Genomic DNA, 13,769 nt, shown 5'->3' on the forward strand with positions numbered 1-13,769 from the left:
GAGGGTACCAGGTTAAAGTTCTGCCCACCCTGCAAGGCTGTCCTGGGAGAGGACAGGGCTCCGCTCAGGAGGCACCAGCACCAAGAGGAGGATGAGGATCCCAAGGCTGGATGCCTGGGCAGTGATGCCATAAGTTTTAGCTTTCATATTTCCAGATTCTGTACTGCATAAGTGTGTGACTCTGAACTTCATAGAAAGTGTCAGCAAGTTCTCCTCACAGCGTAGTTACACAAAACAATCCTTTTCCAGCCCCAGAACCAAGGACACCCTTGCAGCTTCAGGCCCAAAAAGTACAAACAGCAGACAGCAAACTGGGAGGATGGGACTTGACAACCCGCAGATGTCATTGGACAATTAACCCCAACACGTGAACGGACCAAAACTTATAAAAGTGTGAAAACCCGTGACCGGTCATCCGTCTTGTACCCATCTTGGGTCTGTCTCGGGGGTAGCCTTGGCCGGGCTCTCGTACTGCCCAAGGTGCGTCCTGTGAAGGGCTTTTAATAAACACCCGCTTTATTCCTGTAGCTCTGCCTAGCCTCTGTTCCAGCCAGCCTCTCAAGGCATCAGCAGTACAAGGCCTGCAGCTTCAGGGCCTCATTTCACAAGCTCTAAATTAAAAACTACGAGCTGCTCATGTTCAATTTTAGTTCTGAAGCAGAATCACTTCTGTTTACATGGCTCATGTCCCAAGCAATTCGGGAGCTGCCTGGCTCCTTGTGCGTTACCATGGCACTGCAGATTAGCTGAGGTGAGTGAGGATGGGAGGAGGCTGCAGAAAGTGCATTTCAGCAGTGGCTTTGCCTCCGTACACCACTTCTCAGCCCTTCAGTGAGATGACTTTCATTTAGATTACACCTAAACCATGACCACTTGCCACACAGACCTCTCCTCAGGCACAGACTACTGCATGGCTCAAGGTCCTACCACATCCCTTTTCACAAAACTGTGGTTCAGGTGGTTCAAAATTTCAGTTTCAAAGTCAAAATTTAATTTGTCACACCTCATCATCTTAATGGCTTGACCTCCTCTTTCTTACATTTATTTCTCTATAAGAGTTTTTAAGAAAAAATTATGTATTTATCTCTCATTTCATTAATTTCCTCATTCACATGACATGACTTGTCTCTAACAGAGGACTAATCCTAAGGATTGTTTCTAATAAAATAATATTCTTCCTGAACTAATTTCAACTGCAGCACAATTGCTTATAAAAGATAAAAGGCAGTGGTTGAATGTTAAAAGTGGTTTTTTTTCCCATAACATACTCATGAATTGCAAACAACACACAACTAATACATGTTAACATTCATTTCTGTTTGGAAGGTGGCTTTAGATTTTCAAAGTATAATCCATTTATCTGCAATAAAATGGATCAGAGGGTCACAAATCGAGTTTCATACCTCGCTTGGTGAATAGCTTCTACCCACTCGTCTCCATCAACCTCATCCTCACAACGCAGTTCCAGTGGCTTCTGCCCCTCATGGCCAAAGAGAACAGTGAAGTAATGCTGCAAATCAGAACAAAGGAAAAAAGGGTTCAGAAACTCTTAAATGAAAAAATACATAAAATTTTAAAAATGAACAAAATACAACAAAAGAAAAAATGCAAGACACAAAAAACATCCCACCCAGCAAATAAAACCCAACAGAAGATTTTCTATACTCAGCCCAATGTGCTGCCAGCCCAAGGATGATGTGTTTTAAGTTTTAGTCTTGAAACTTGAGTTGAAGTTAAAACTACCCTGAAAATATTCCCCTGTGTATCAAGGTAATAGCTTTTATGCACTTATTGCTAAGTTATTGTTCTTAAACTTCCACATCCAAGACAACAAAATACAATTCCCTAAAGAGCTCCTACAGCCAAGTACAATAACAGAACTGCAGTGGGGTGTCAGTAGTTCTCTCTTGCATTTTTTAACCTAAAACATTCCTCACAAGCCAGCATGGGGACCAAGCCCGCAACCACCACCAGCTCCTCCCAAGAATGCAGATTCTGCACCGGCTCTGCTTATTTCCCACCCTCCCAGAAGAACAAGGACCCTTCTCATCCATCACACTCCCAAAATATGTTTGCCCCTCTTTCAAAAAGCCTCACCCATAACTGTATTGCAGCTACCTTTTGTTTTCACAAAAAAATGCTATTCACCCAAAGCCAGTCATATTCTCACTGGCATTTCTTGCACGAAGAGCATTGCCCCGGTGTGTTCCACAGAGCTTTCAGGGAGGTTTTTGCTACTCTCAGAAGGCAGCATTAAGAGATTTAGCTAGTGGGGAGAGGAGAGCCACCAGGTATCTACCTCAGCTCCCATTTCACAGGGACTGTAATTTACAACCTTATTTTGCACAGCTTCTGTATCAACTTACAGCCAGGCAGCAAACAGACTTCTTCCAGCTCAGATGAAAGCAGGTCAGAAAATATTCTCCCAAACACACACCTTTAATTCCCACAGGCACCCTAAATGCACCTTTAGAAATCCAGATGTTTCACAGGCAGCAGGACCAGTGAGGGTCATAAAAGCACCTGGATTTGGTTCTGATGTCATTCAGGAGCAGATATGACTGGTTCCCTCCATTGTCCTCACTGCCCAGAAATTCCCCATCCCTTGTCCACCTCCACATCTCTGCAGAGGGAACAGAAACTCCTACCTGGGCTCCAGCAGCCAAACTCAAGTACTTGTACATTTGGTTTCCTTTAGGGTAACCAAAGAAAAGACATTCCACAACGAGAAATTACTCACTTATACGTTATATTAATTTATTAAACATCACTACACCTATACAAAACACTCTTCATGCAGAAGACCACCAAAACTGCAGGATTACAGACAATTAGAACAGAATTGAGGCCAAATTAAAATCAGCATTCACATTTAATAGGCTTTAACTAAAGGAAGCTCAGGTTCAGGTTCAGATCTGTTAAGTTTCAGGAATTAAACAGCTCCAGAACAAAAAGGAGGATTAATAATTGAGTAAAAGGACAATCTTATGACCTACAGGGTTTCTACAGAGCATATCACTTAAACCTGAATGCCATGAATAGGAAAGAAAAAAAGATTGTATCAGGTCCATAGGATTCTCCATAGCAGTGAACAATAAAAACTTTTACAACAATACAGTGCAGCTGAAAATAACCTACAGCACACTGAAAAGTGCAGCAAGATTATACACAAAAGTGCTCTGTTTATAGAGTGGAATAGTCTATTTTAAAAAGCATATTTAAAGATAAATCACACTGTTCAGTGTTGCATATTATGTAACAAGTTATTTGCGTTTCATAAAGCTGTTACATATAAAATTAGAATAAAGACACAAGTGCAGACAAGCACTGGATTTAATCCCATTGTGTGGGGATTCAAGTTAGAGACAATATCAGAGCCCTCCCTGCTTTTGAAGTGCAGCAACTCAGATCTCTTTAAAGCAAGACTTGAAGTGATCTCAAGTCACAGAATTTAAACTCAGAGGTGAGCAGTCACCATGGTGACAGGCACGCCAGAAACACACAGTTAGACCAAGAAAACGCATACATTTAAACCGAATTAGAGGGCAACCACAGTAGGTCTGGACACAATGGCAACCTAAACTAAACTACAGAAGGCATTTATTTGGAAATCACCTACATCTGTCCGCCCCTCAAAGAGGCATTTTGCATTCGAGCATCAGCATCAACTCTCACTTCATTTATCCAGAAATAGACTCTAGAGCAAAAAAAAAGTGCAATAAAAATATCATAACATGCTTCTAAGAAGAATCTCAAAGTCATCTTTGAATCCTTTTTTCAAAATAAACGTTCTGCTTTAAAAAAAAATGATTTACTACAAGAAAACAAGATGGTATCTGTGATGCACTATTACATTCTCCAGTAAATGATGTATGTGAGTGGGTCTATATATATAATTACACAGAGACAATATAATTTTAGCACTGCTATTCAATGCCAAACAGTTCAGCTTGCACATCACTGCAGCACACTACAGGTAAAAAAAAAACACTTCTGCATAGACACCATCCTTTTCCTGAAGGGAAAACCGTAGATATTTAAGCACTGTAACACATACTTACATCAACTACCCTCATCACCATCATTATCCCATCTGCTGGATATCAGAAACTCACTTGTGTTTCAAGTTCGGCTAGATAATTTTTTGTTATGTTTATTCTGAAAACCACTGGGCTCACAGAAGGTAATATGAACAATCTGTGTTTTGACATAAAGCAAATTAAGTAATTTCATTTCAAGGTGCCTTTTCAGTATTCAGGTGCACACAAGTGACATGGCAAGGCTTCATTTGCACAAAAACACCTTTGGCAGAGTTCTTCAAGGTAAAGCCTGAGAAAAAAGAGGCAGGAAAGCTTCAGGTACCTGGCACAGGTACAAAGGCATGACTGACAGCCAAGGAAAGAGTTAAGGGACATCAGGAGCACTGCTGCGTGTCACTCTTCTGACTTGTACCTGGGGCTAAGCAGAGCTTCTCCCTGCAGTGAAAGGAATGAGGAAGGAGCTGATGGGTGCCTGCAGCAGAGATAAGGCTGGAGCCAGGCTTAGACTCTGGGTGAAGAAGTCCTGCACCAGAGCTCAGCTGCCCAGCAGCTCACAGCACAACTCTGCCCTTGTGAAACTGCCCAAGTGATGGCAGTGCCCAAAACAAGGCAGCGAAACCTCCACAGCTGCCAACATTTCCACTTCACAGGGGAAAAAAAACATTGTTCTGATTACAAAAAACTCAATCAAACAAACAAACTCTCACCAAAAAAAAAAAAAAAAAACACAAAAACCACCCAAAAACCAACACCCACAATGAAAGTATAAAACCAAAACCACAGCAAACAAACAAACAAACAACACACACACACAAGACAACCACACAAAATCCAAAAGCCAATCCCCCCCCCCAAAAAAAGAAACAAACAAACAAAATTATACATGCCCTGTAACAGAAATACTGCTTTTAAGACCACTGAGGTCAATTAGTACTGATGCCCCCAACAATCCCGTGACTGAAGCACTGAGGAAGGACCCAGAGCAACAAGGATTCCCACAGAAGCTGCTAGCACCTGCCACAGGTGAGGGCAGCAGCTGCCCCAGGGAATGCCACCTGGCAATTCCATTGCGAGCTCCTGCTCCCCATAAATTTGGTCAGCTCCTTGTTTGTTCAGCTCCTCATAAATTTGATAAGCTTTGACTGTCCAGGAAGCAAAGCTCACACTGGGGAAATGATGCAAGTGTCAGCAGTGCTTTTGATATCCCACCCTCCCATCAGCAGGGCGAGTCAACAGGTAAATCACATTCCAAGGGGCACCAGGGTGACACCAAATTGTCCTGTGAACTTTCAAATGGTGTGTGTGGCGTGTCAATAGATCCCTGCCCATGGTCTGCCCTTCCCTAAACTTTCCTTACAAAACATAAAACTAATTTATAATAATGCGCCGTAAAATTGTAATTTAAAACTGAGTTGTGCCATGGTCTTGCTAGGCGCTATTTCCCAATTTTTCACCGACTCACTGCAGTCCTGGTCTAACTGTTCAAGCCAGGAGACTGAGAGTAAGTCAAAAGAAAATTACAGGTGTCAATATTGATAAGAATGGAAACCAGAGAACAAAAACAATGGTGGAAAATTTGTCTGTGTACCAAGATTGATACCAAGACATTAAGAGCCCTAACAAAAGCCTGCCTTCAATGGAAGGCATGAGGGAGCTTAATCATTTGCCATGTTTTTAAGGCTTATATTCACTGCCGAACGTTTGCAAGAGTGTGTTGCACACCTTTGATGCTGAAAAAGGTGGCAGGGGTGATTAATTAAAATTTAACATGACAAGCTAAAAATATTTCTTGTTCTTGACTTCTAAAGATGTTTTCATTTCAGAATCCAGAAATCTGTGCAACCTGAAATGCAAGTAAATTACTGAGCAAAAGAGAACAATCACTGCAGCAACTGAAAACTCCTCAGTAGTCCCAGAAGGAAAAGCAGCAAATTGTAGTCTAAATCAAAGCAGCTTATGCTATCCAAGGATGCATTAACACATGAAGTTTTCAGATGTGTTCTACTGATAGTATTTTGTCCAGCTTCTGAGACACAAAGCAGAATGTGTATTCTGTATTTCTCATATCCTGGGGAAAGGGAAGGAAAAGAAGGGGAAATTTTGGGAAGGAAAAGAAAGAGGAAATGTTGGGAAGGAATTCTCTAGAAGGGATTAAGTGGACAAGGATGAATGTATGGAGGTGAGGGAAATGTTTGAGAGAGAAGACAGCAATCCCTCACAGAGAGAGATTATATATAACAGTGTCAGGACAAGGGGAATGGTTTCAATGAGAGGAGGGTGAGATGGGATACGGGGAAGGAATTGTTCCCTGGGAGGGTGGGCAGGCCCTGGCACAGGGTGCCCAGAGAAGCTGTGGCTGCCCCTGGATCCCTGGCAGTGTCCAAGGCCAGGCTGGACACTGGGGCTTGGAGCAGCCTGGGACAGTGGAAGGTGTCCCTGCCCATGGCAGGAGTGGGAATGGATGGGTTTTAAGGTCCCTTCTAACTCAAACCATCCTGTAATTTCATGGCTCTGCCAGAAGCATGCTGGTGGGAAGGAGAGCGTTCCCCTCTGCCAGGGAAGATTCCCCCCCTGCTGGGACTTGCTGTGCCACCACTCCTGGCAGGAAATCAGCATCCCATTGCTGTTAAATTAGCCTGAGAACAGAATAATGACAGGACTGAGAATTCATTTTAAAGTTTCCAGGGAGATCTACTGAGCCAACACATTTCATGTTTGTATCACATCAATTAGTAGAAGCTATAATGAGAACAGAATTAGTGGACATCAGAATTAACACGATATACTCAGGAAGAGTCAGATGGTTTTTGTACAAGGATGGCATCTCCTGTAAACCCAGAGGAGCTCTCAGAAGGGTCAACAAGTGTTTGGATTGCAACAAAAACAGACTTCACAATCCTTTTGAAATATATTTAGGGAAATGCTTAAGCATCTAGGACTTACAAGAAAAAAGTCACTTCATAGATTAAATAAATAAATAAATAAATAAATAAATAAATAAATAAATCCCGATCAATAGCTAGGAAACAGTTGGGATATTGGGCCATCTGTCAGTTCTTAGAATGAAACAAAGTCATCAAAAGACTTCCTTGGGGAATTCTGTGGAGGATTGGGACAGGCATTACACATGATGATAAAGTTTGTAAATTATTTGAGATAGTAATGGTGAGAATCTATTATTAAGAACTTACAACAGGCCTGAGTTACTGGACAGCAAGATGGAAGACAGAATTAATTGTCACAAATGCAAAACAACACACGTGAAGAAAAACATTACAAGCTTCACACGTGGAAAGACAGACTTTTGTGCTTGGAACCAGCACTCAGGAGCAAGATCCCCAGAGAAGTTCCATGAAAACACCATCCCAATGCTCAGCAATGCCAAAAGAAGCAAATCAGAGTACAGGGATGACAGGGAAATAAACAGAACAAAGTGAATAAGACAGTTACACTATGAAATATGTCCTGAATACCATGGGTACTTTTGGACTTTTACACAGACATAAATTGGGAAAGGTTCAGAAAAAGACAGAAGTGGTGTGAAAAGGGTTGAGTATGTCTCACCTGGTTAAGTAAAAAATTAATCTGGGACTCTTCAGCACAAAAAAAAGGACAAGAGATAATGGCTTTGAGACAAAGGAGACCAATTCAGACTGGATATAAGGAAGGAGTACTTTACCACAAGGACGGTGAGGCCCTGGCACAGGCTGCCGAGGAGGAGGTGGGTGCCCCGTCCCTGGAGACATTCCAGGTCAGGCTGGACAGGGTGCTGACCCACCTGATCAAGGTGAAGATGTCACAGCTCATTGCAGGGAGGGTTGGACTAGGAAACCCTTAAAAGGTCCCTTCCAACCAAAACATTCTGTAATTCTGTGGAACAACTTTGGAGACAGAGCAAGAGTCTCCCAAACCAAGAGGTGTACGAAGTGGATTAAAAAGGTGTCACAGGTCTATTTATTTTCCAATTAAAAATAATAATTTAAAAAATCTATTAAACAAAGGCCAGAGAAAACAGCTTCAAAACACACAGAAGAAAGCAGTTCTTCACAGAGCTGGTGATAGTCTGGTTGACAAAGGAAGTGGTAAACACAGCGTCAGTGATGTGAAGGAAGAGCAGAGGGTTCACTGCACAGAATTTCTGGGCTAGCAAACACACAGAATTCACATATTTGGAATTCAAACAGTCCTGAAGCTGAAAATAACTGGAAAGTCATTTCAGAGGAGAGGGAAGGGAAAAGTAAAATAAGTATTAAGTTGATGCCTTCCCCAGCATGTCCTCATGGCCACCATGCGGGGCAGGTAATTAGAGCAGTTGGACCTTTGGTTGAAGCCTTTCTCATAGTCCTAAAGGGGCTAATTAAAACTTCCCTTGGTGGCATGACAGTCTTCTACAGCCGTCCAATCACTTTGCACCTCATTATAAATGAGATGTGCTGGTACCTTCATGAAGTGCTGGCTTTTACAAGTTTTCTGGGTTTTTTCTTGCTGATTTTAGGTTTGATTTTCATTCTTTAAAAAAAAATAATAATAAAGAAGTAATTTGCAAACCTGGTAGAGAGATACTGGAGTTTTACAGGTACTGCATTTCTTTCTGGAGATACCTGGGGATTAAGGAGGATTTTTTACCATTTTAGTATTACTTCATCATCTCTGAGAGGTAGACATCTGATACTGAACAGAACTATAGAGAAAAAAAAAATCCAGAGGTAAATGAGAACAGGGCTTTTGTCTGCCAAGAGCACATGAGAAGATACTGATTTGGATCTCCCGCACCGAGCATATTCAGAGATGGGCTTTGGTACCTGCTCCAGGTTTAGCTTCAAACCGGACAAATACAAAATATCTTGTACTGGGTGGGGGATGGGGTGGCTTGATGTCTCCTTTCTTCAACCAATATTGAATTAATCAAGTGCCAACCTGCTCCACAAAATCTATTCTGACATCTGACAGTGAATCGCCTTCCTGAGCTATCCTGCAAATATCGTCTGGCCAAGAACAACTGAGGTAATTATATGTAATTACACAATCAACAGTTTTCCAATTAGGGAGATTACACATAAATGCACGCTGTGTTATAAACTCTTGCTCTGTCAATTGGAAACTACCCTGCCGAACCTGCATGCAAAACAGAAGTCAAGGAATACACAAAGGTCACTGAAGACCTAAATTCTCCTGCAACTCTGTTGACTTGCATTGAAATTGCACCAAATTACAGTGGTTATGGCATTTGTTTTCATGGATGAGAGAACCAGGCTAATATGGCCCCATCTGCTCAATTTTCAAGGCCGACCATTTGTACTTCAGCAGGAGTTTATCAACAGGGAAAAATTCTGCCACATAAAAGGAAACCTTAACAAGTAAAACCTAGAGGAATGGGTACATGAAGTAGGTAAAGCTGAATTATTCGCTAATAATAAACTGAACAAGGGTATCTTCATCTCAAAGTGCATTTGACACAGTCCAGTGGGAATTTCCTGCCAGAAACCACAAGCCACTTGCTTCCCAGGGACCTGAGAGCTGCCTTGCAGGGACAGCGCAGTCACTAGTAAACACTCACAACCCTGCCAGTGCTGCTGCCTCCTCTCCCACGTGCACCAGGGCTCCTGGGGCTGCCTCTGACACATCTCTGCATCTCATTTCCCCAGCTGACTGACGCTGTAGCTGTGCCCTGAGGATGCTTTTACAGGCTGAGTTCCTGAAAAGTGGAGAGTGATTCCTACAAAGCACGGCCAAACCCAACCTGCCCAAGCCCAGAGACAGACAGAACTGCTCCTAAGACCCGGTGGTGGACACAGCCAGCCCTCTGCTCACCCTCAGCCCCATTCCCAGGATTGTGATCTTCCCAAGCACTGGGGAAAGGACACAGCACTCAGAGCTGCAGCTCACGCTTAAACACAAAACGTTTTAGCTACCACCTGCTGTCTCTGATCCCTCCCAGTCTCCAGTTTCTTCTTTCTTGCAATATATTCCTTGAGCTGGCAAAGGAACAACGAATTTCTTGGAAAGCGTTGGTTGTAGCGGTAATCTGAGATGTTTTCAGGACACACCCATTCACGTGGAGAGTTCAACAAGTGGGCAGGCACCTGTGGGGACCCCGGCAGCGAAAGGTTCGCAGTGCGAGTGATTGAGAAGGAGCACAGAAATCCCATTTTCCCTGCTGATGACCTAACCCAGCAGGTGGGCTGGGGACACAGCCCCTCACTCCTTGTCCCTGCCCCCATTTCAGGGTTTCAGCAGCTTCCATCTGGCCCAGACTGGAGGGAATGAATAGGCAACAGTCCAAGTTTTGGTTCCTCCTCAAGCATGGCACGGCTGAAGTGAACCAAGACTACAGCCCTACCACATAACTAAGCACAATACAATTAAACTAGTAGAAACCCAACTAAATTAGTAGAAATAGAGCCATATCAGTAGGAATGTATCTGTATCAGTAGAAAAATGTTATTTTCAAACTTACACAGAAGGGACAGATGGAGAAAACAGAGAGAAACAGACCAAAGGGAGTACTGTAATCAGTTGCAGTGTTCAACATTTTTCAGGACTCAAAGCTTTCTGTGTTTTGCTCTTTTTTTTCATGTCTCATTTGTTCACCAGTTGTCACAGCTCTAACCTTTCTCCATATACTGACAGCCTTCCCCTCCTTGTCCAAACAGCAGCCAGAGCTCTCCAGCCCTTTCCTCTGAAACCTGACAGTGTTAAAAGCTCCTCCACGCCAATTCTGACACAAACCTCAGCATGTGGCTTGCCCTGCAGAAGACATCCCTGTGTTTTAATTAAAAGATCAGGCTTTAAAGGCCAGAAGGAACATTTATAACCTTCTATTTTGATTACTTACATAATATGGACCAGAAAAACCTCTCCAGAGAGCTCCAAACATACAGGATCAAGATGAGACACACACCCTCCTTCATCAATCCTAACACAGAAAGTAATGAAAACCCCTCCTGAGCCCAAGTTAAATTTTTCTAGGTAATAAATTACCCTCACTGCTGAAAACATGCAGCTTGATTTTAAAGAATGAGCAGGAAGGTAAATAATGAAATTATATGAAGATTTTGAAGATTGCATTCCTACACTGTGCACTGCAAGGGGAAGACTGGCTTCCTCAGCAAACACTGTCACATACGTACTAAAAATAAAAAGAAAAAAAGATAAATCCACCCCAAAGCATTCACGCAAACAGTTTCTATAGATTAAACAATTCTGATGTATTCATTTACAAGAAGCAGATTAATTGACTGTCTTCTAATTATATTCTGAAAATATGCAAACACAGGATTTGACATTTTCAAAGCTCTTTACAGACAGTAACTAATCTCCGAACTCCTCTACAAGGTAAGACTTATGGAGCCCATTTTAGACACAAGGATATGTGCAAAGATGCCCAAATATAGATCTGCTGTAAAAGAGTTCAACTCAAGATTGCTATAAACAGAGCTTCTCTCCCTGAAGTGAGCCAACACAAGATAGGGAGGCAAGAATAAGAAGTCAGCACATCTCAGACCTTATTACACCCCTGTTATATATAATAATTTCTATCTATAAACATTTTCAGAAAAAAAACCAAACACATGAAATTTCAAACAACTGAAGTTCTCTGTGAGATAAGGGACAAGACTAGTACAGTCATACACCAACACCAGAGACAGGCAGGGCTCTGATGAAAAATCAAAGACCACTGCAAAGAGCTAAATACAAGGTTTTCGTGACACCTGAATGATTTTATGGCATGGGAAAATATCCTTTTTTTGTCACCATGCTCTCTGACAGCCACACTCTGTGGTTAAGTAGCCCTGAATGGTTGGAGCCTCATTATAACCTTGTAAAAAATTGGCAAGAAAAGTGACAGACCATGGTTTCGAGCAAGAGAATGTAATTGCAACACTAGAGCCTCGACTTTTACCTTCCATTTACTCAGAGTCCACCAGAGGAGCACTGGCTGGTCTGGCCACCTGGATGAAACCCAGGAGGGCAGGGAATGACATTCCAGAAGCCACAGAGCAGAACACAGAGCTGCTCTAGTCATAGCTCTCAGACAAAAAGGTTCTTCATTAAAATTACATTTTCCAACCGCACCCCCCAAGGACTGTGAGCAGAAAAGTTCTTAGGGAACTTCAGGGAACTTAGGGAACTTAGGGAACCTGTAACTGCCTCCCTCAACCCATCTGGACATTCCAGACCCCTGGGGGATGGTCTGGACTGTTGCCCCATCCCCTGAGCCGATGGGATTCACTCAGGTGCACAGGGAAATAAAACTTCAGGATATCAAAGATCTAGTGATTGAGTTCTGTCCTGTCCTGTCTCACCCACCAAGAAAATTGGAAGAAATTTCCATGACATTTCTGCACATATTCTTCAATCTACTGCCCTTTGAATTCTCCAAGTTTGCAACAACAAACAAACAAAACTAATAAATAAATAATAACAGTAAAGCCCCCAAACAAAAACAAACCAATGTACCTTGGCCAAGCAACAATTAAGATGATTCCACCATATGACAATCCTTCCCTAATCCCCAGGACTTTCAACTGTCCATTTTCAATTTTTTGGTTTTGCACAAAGATTGTCTGAAATTTCCTTAACTGCTGACATTATTTGGATATGCTGTGACAGTAAATACTCCAAACACTCCACCTTGCAAATACAGAAATAAATCTCACACTGACAAGGGTCACAGCCACCAACATTTTATAAAAAGGGTAAGAACTGACTTGCACTACACCAATTGTGAGCTGAAAATTAAGTTTTCAAAATTTGGCTGGAGATTGCTAAAATGTGTTCAGGCTTTATGTCAAACAAAATTATGTTCAGGCTGTAAAACCAACAGCAATAGAATCCACATTTTATAATATTTACTGTCAAAGACCCACTTAAGCATTCATTCAGTTTTCAACAATTTACCCAACTGGAACTACAGCACATGCTTTCTTTTAAGTTTTTACTAATATGTCCCAAATCATATTAACTGTGCTATACTCAACAGCTTAGTAACAGAGATTTTGGAGTTGATTCAGTTTGAAGGTTTTTCAGTGTGAAGTACTTTGAACACAGAGCAATATACCTAATACTCACCCAAATTAGTGTCATGATATAGCAAAGGACATGCTGAAGTTTGCTCTTTAAGTAATTCAACAATTACTCATACTCTCTGGTAACAGGATAAAAAGTTCTCACATCTTATAAAGAATGCCTGGATTTCTGTTCCCTGACAAACTGGTTTCGGATGCTCTGGTTCCAGCCTCGCCTGTCATTCCAGCACTATTAACCAAACAGCAAAGTTTGTACAAGAGGTAAATTACTCATGGTAGAAAGTATGATCTCCTTCTCACTCACTGCACTCATTTTACTGGACCGCTGTTCTCACCCCTTGGCAGAACCTCCTACTCGCCCAAACAGCTTCACTGAATCCCTGAGCCAGAGGGGAAGGGGATTAAACCAAACAGACCAGGAGGAGTTACAGAATCAGTCACAGAATCTTGGAATTGTTTAGGTTGGAAAATCCCTCAAAGATCTCAGCCCAACCCTTCCCCAGCATTGCCACAGCCAGCAGTGCCCCTTGTCCCCAAGTGCCACATCGACAGAGCTTTGAAATCCCTCCAGGGATAGGGACTCCACCCCTGCCCTGGGCAGCTGTGCCAGGGCTGGACAGCCCTTTCCAGGTAGGAATTCTCCCAATATCCACCTTGAGGCTCTCCTGTCCCAGCCTGAGGCCGTCCCTTCTCCTCCTGT

At 42.4% G+C, this 13,769-nt stretch overlaps 1 protein-coding gene across 1 annotated transcript in view; it reads right to left on the reverse strand.

Moving 5' to 3' along the window:
• Positions 1–13,769, reverse strand: part of RASGRF2 (Ras protein specific guanine nucleotide releasing factor 2) — a 97,422-nt gene that overhangs the window by 59,386 nt on the left and 24,267 nt on the right. The window contains exon 2 of the mRNA XM_040091037.2: positions 1,404–1,510. Coding sequence (XP_039946971.1) covers positions 1,404–1,510 — 107 coding nt within the window. The remainder of the gene's footprint in view (positions 1–1,403; positions 1,511–13,769) is intronic.

Source organism: Hirundo rustica, chromosome Z (genome assembly GCF_015227805.2).
Source record: "Hirundo rustica isolate bHirRus1 chromosome Z, bHirRus1.pri.v3, whole genome shotgun sequence".
In the NCBI taxonomy this organism is placed as follows: Eukaryota; Metazoa; Chordata; class Aves; order Passeriformes; family Hirundinidae; genus Hirundo; species Hirundo rustica.